This window comes from Tetrahymena thermophila (assembly GCF_000189635.1).
Source record: "Tetrahymena thermophila SB210 genomic scaffold scf_8254307, whole genome shotgun sequence".
Lineage (NCBI taxonomy): Eukaryota > Ciliophora > Oligohymenophorea > Hymenostomatida > Tetrahymenidae > Tetrahymena > Tetrahymena thermophila.
Window position 1 is genome coordinate 1 of NW_002476132.1, and position 4455 is coordinate 4455.

General features: G+C 18.9%; 1 protein-coding gene across 1 annotated transcript; it reads left to right on the top strand. All coding sequences in view use genetic code 6, as the record gives it.

The window, feature by feature from the left end:
• Positions 1-244: 244 nt before the first annotated feature.
• TTHERM_002653356 (hypothetical protein) lies at positions 245-4405 on the top strand (the record flags this gene model as incomplete). The annotated part of the gene is made up of 10 exons (XM_012800375.1): positions 245-334; positions 1662-1751; positions 2013-2102; positions 2358-2447; positions 2689-2778; positions 3041-3130; positions 3290-3379; positions 3648-3737; positions 4000-4089; positions 4321-4405. Coding segments are annotated over 10 exons (895 nt in total), but the record flags the coding sequence as incomplete, so codon positions are not given.
• Between the last annotated feature and the right edge of the window lie 50 nt (positions 4406-4455).

The window sequence follows — 4455 nt, forward strand, 5'->3', positions numbered from 1 at the left end:
TTTTTTAATTAAACATGATTTTCATTAATAAAAGCTATAATTAAATTGGCGATGATGGAGCTTCTACTATTGGTACAGTACTTGGTAACTGCAAATTCCTAACTAATCTCATATTTTAATTTAAGTAAAATTATTTTATATTTATTTATTGAACACTAAAAAAGTTTAAATTATTTTATATATTTTGATTTAAATTAAAAACAAATTTAAATACTTAATAAATTGATTTATTTTATTTGAAAAGTGGTAATGAAATTGGTGATAAAGGAGTATAAAATATTGCATTAAGCTTGAGTAACTGCACTTAACTTAAAAATTTAGCTTTTAGCTCAGAGTAAATTTTATTTATTACTTTTCAAAAACAAAATGTTAAAGTTTTTAAGTTTTTATTTAAAATATCTTTATTTTATAAGTAATGATGAGAAGTTTCTAAAATCCAGAGAAATTATCAACTGTAAAAATATAAAGTTATTGAATATATTTATCAAGTAATTACTTTTTTTTGTTTAAAATTAGATAATTTTAAGTAAAATTTTTTTCATTATCTAAAAAATAAATTTATATTTATTATTAAAAGTAAATTGCCTTAATAAAGAAAAACATAAATCAAAAGATTAGCTCAAAAAATAAAAAGATTAGTAAAACTAAAAATAGATTGAATTTACTAAAATCAATAATTTAATATTTATTTATTGATAGTATGATTAAAAATAATTGATTAATAAATAATTAATAAACATGGTTTTTTAATATTAAATGTAATTATTTATTTTTTATATCCATTTTATTCATTTTTTAATTTATACTTCTTCTTTATAATTTTTTCTAATATGACTAACTGTTCATTTCTAATTCCTACTATATTTTTAAGTGTATGTATTAAATACAAATATTAAGATTAAATAATGAATATTATATTAATTTTTCTGTGATATCTCTTCATAAAAGCAAATTTATAAATTAATATTTGATAATTATTTAATTATTAAATTTTATTTGTTCTTTTCTTCCATTTATAATTTATTAAAATCCATCCATAAATTGATTGCTATTCAATATTTTTGAAAAAAAAAATAAATGATATAATAGATTAACGAATATTACAAATTAGAAGAAGTAATTATTTATTTTTTTATTAATATCATTTAAATTTATATTTATTTATAAAAAAAGTTTATAAACTCTTCGCTTTTATCTCATTAGGTTCTCCATATTAATCTGAGGTATATTGTATTAATTAATATTATTTCTATTATTTATTAATATTTTTTATATATTTAGCTTTCAATTTATTAAAATAAATAATTTTTATTATAGAAATTATTATCATTACTTATTAATTTTTATTAAAACAAAAATTATTTAGCTATCTTTACTTAATATTCATTTAAATTTTTATTATTTATTATTCTTTTTTTATTATTTGATATTTTTTCTTTATTTTTTGCTATTAAAACTTAAACTTAATAAAAGCAGTTTATTTATTTTAAGTTAATTTCAAACATTAAAGCTCTTTTAATTTATTTTCCTTTTTCTTTTTTTTTCATTCTTTTTTAATTTACTAATTATTAATTAATCTATCTTATTACTTCATATTTTTTCTTCATTTTTCCTTCTAATTAACTACTTAATGATATATTTTTTCTTCAATATTTAAAAAGTAAGAATTAAATTGGTGACGAAGGTGCATCAGGCCTAGGTTCTGGTTTAGCAAATTGCATTAATCTCTCAAATTTGACACTTCACCTTGGGTAAAAACAGTTTATTTATTTTGGATTGTGATATTTTTAATTATAAAAACAATTAAAATCAATAAAGCTCTTTTTTCTTTTTCTTTTTATTGTGCTTACTTTTTTTTTGTTCTTTCTTTGTTAATTTAACTCATTCATCATTTTATTTTCAACTTTTGCTTTTATTATTAATTAATCTATCTTATTATTTCATATTTTTTCTTCATTTTTTCCTTCTAATTAACTATTTAATGATATATTTTTTCTTCAATATCTAAAAAGTGGAAATTAAATTGGTGACCAAGGTGCATCAGGGTTAGGTTCTGCATTAGCAAATTGCATTAATCTCTCAAATTTGACACTCAATCTTCGGTAAAAACAGTTTATTTGTTTTGGATTGTGATTTTTTTAATTATAAAAACTAATTAAAAACAATAAAGCTATTTTTTCTTTTTCTATTTATTGTGCTTGATTATTTTTTGTTATTTCTTTGTTAATTTAACTCATTCATCATTTTATTTTCAACTTTTGCTTTTATTATTAATTAATCTTATTTCATATTTTTTCTTCATTTTTTCCTTCTAATTAACTATTTAATGATATATTTTTTCTTCAATATTTAAAAAGTTCCAATTAAATTGGTGAAGAAGGTGCATCAGGCTTAGGTTCTGCATTAGCAAATTGCATTAATCTCTCAAATTTGACACTTGACCTTGGGTAAAAACAGTTTATTTGTATTAGATTGCGATATTTTTAATAATAAAAACTAATTTAAAACAATAAAGCTCTTTTTTCTTTTGCTTGCTTTCTTTTGTTCTTTCTTTGTTAATTTAACTCATCATTTTATTTTCAACTTTTACTTTTAATTTTAATTAAACTTATTGTTTCATATTATTTCTTCATTTTTTCCTTCTAATTAACTATTTAATGATATATTTTTTCATAAATATATAAAAAGTGAAAATTAAATTGGTGACGAAGGTGCATCAGGCTTAGGTTCTGCATTAGCAAAATGTATTAATCTCTCAAATTTGACACTTAGACTTAGGTAAAAACAGTTTATTTGTTTTGGATTGTGATATTTTTAATTATAAAAACTAATTAAAAACAATAAAGCTCTTTTTTCTTTTTCTTTTTATTGTGCTTACTTTTTTTTTGTTCTTTCTTTGTTAATATAACTCATTCATCATTTTATTTTCAACTTTTGCTTTTATTTTTAATTAATCTATATTATTATTTCATATTTTTTCTTCATTTTTTCCTTCTAATTAACTATTTAATGATATATTTTTTCTTCAATATTTAAAAAGTGGAAATTAAATTGGTGACGAAGGTGCATCAGGCTTAGGTGCTGCATTAGCAAATTTCATTAATCTCTCAAATTTGACACTTAATCTTCGGTAAAAACAGGTTATTCGTTTTGGATTGTGATATTTTTAATTATAAAAAGTAATTAAAAACAATATAGCTATTTTTTCATTTTCTTTTTATTGTGTTTCTTAATTTTTTCCTTCTAATTAACTATTTAATGATATATTTTTTCTTCAATATTTAAAAAGTTAAAATTAAATTGGTTCAATGGGTGCATCAGGCCTAGGTTCTGGTTTAGCAAATTGCATTAATATCTCAAATTTGAAACTTCACCTTGAGTAAAAACAATTTATTTGTTTTGGATTGTGATATTTTTAATTATAATAACTAATTGAAAACAATAAAGCTCTTTTTTCTTTTTCTTTTTCTTTTTATTGTGCTTACTTTTTTATTGTTCTTTCTTTGTTAATTTAACTTATTCATCATTTTATTTTGAACTTTTGCTTTTATTATTAATTAATCTAACTTATTATATCATATTTTTTCTTCATTTTTTCCTTCTAATTAACTATTTAATTATATATTTTTTCTTCAAAATTTAAAAAGAGAAAATTAAATTGGTGCAATGGGTGCATAAGGCTTAGGTTCTGGTTTAGCAAATTGTATTAATCTTTCAAATTTGACACTTCACCTTGGGTAAAAACAGTTTATTTGTTTTGGATTGTGATATTTTTAATTATAAAAACTAATTAAAAACAATAAAGCTTTTTTTTCTTTTTCTTTTTATTGTGCTTGCTTTTTTTTTGTTCTTTCTTTGTTAATTTAAGTCATTCATCATTTTATTTTCAACTTTTGCTTTTATTATTAATTAATCTATCTTATTAGTTCATATTTTTTCTTCATTTTTTCCTTCTAATTAAAAACTTAATGATATATTTTTTCTTCAATATTTAAAAAGTAAGAATTAAATTGGTGACGAAGGTGCATCAGGTTTAGGTTCTGGTCTAGCAAAATGCATTAATCTCTAAAATTTAACACTTGAACTTAGGTAAAAAACAGTTTTATTATTTTGGATTGTGATATTTTAAACTATAAAAATGAAAAAAAAATAAAAAAGCTCTTTGAATTTATTTGATATCTTTTATTTGATTTTTTTTTTTATTATTCAGCTAAAAGTATTTTATTTATTAATTTAAAGAATAATTATTAATTTAAAAGTTTATTCTATTTTGATATTTATTTAAAATTTACACAAATTTATTTATTTTAAAACTTTTAGCTTAATGAATTAATCATAAAAATTCAAAGTAATAAGCAAGTGTATTAAATCAAAAAGATTAGTTATCTTTAAAAAAGAATTCTGATGATAAACAAGTGGCAAAAAAAGGATGAATAAATATAAAATGTTGAATAA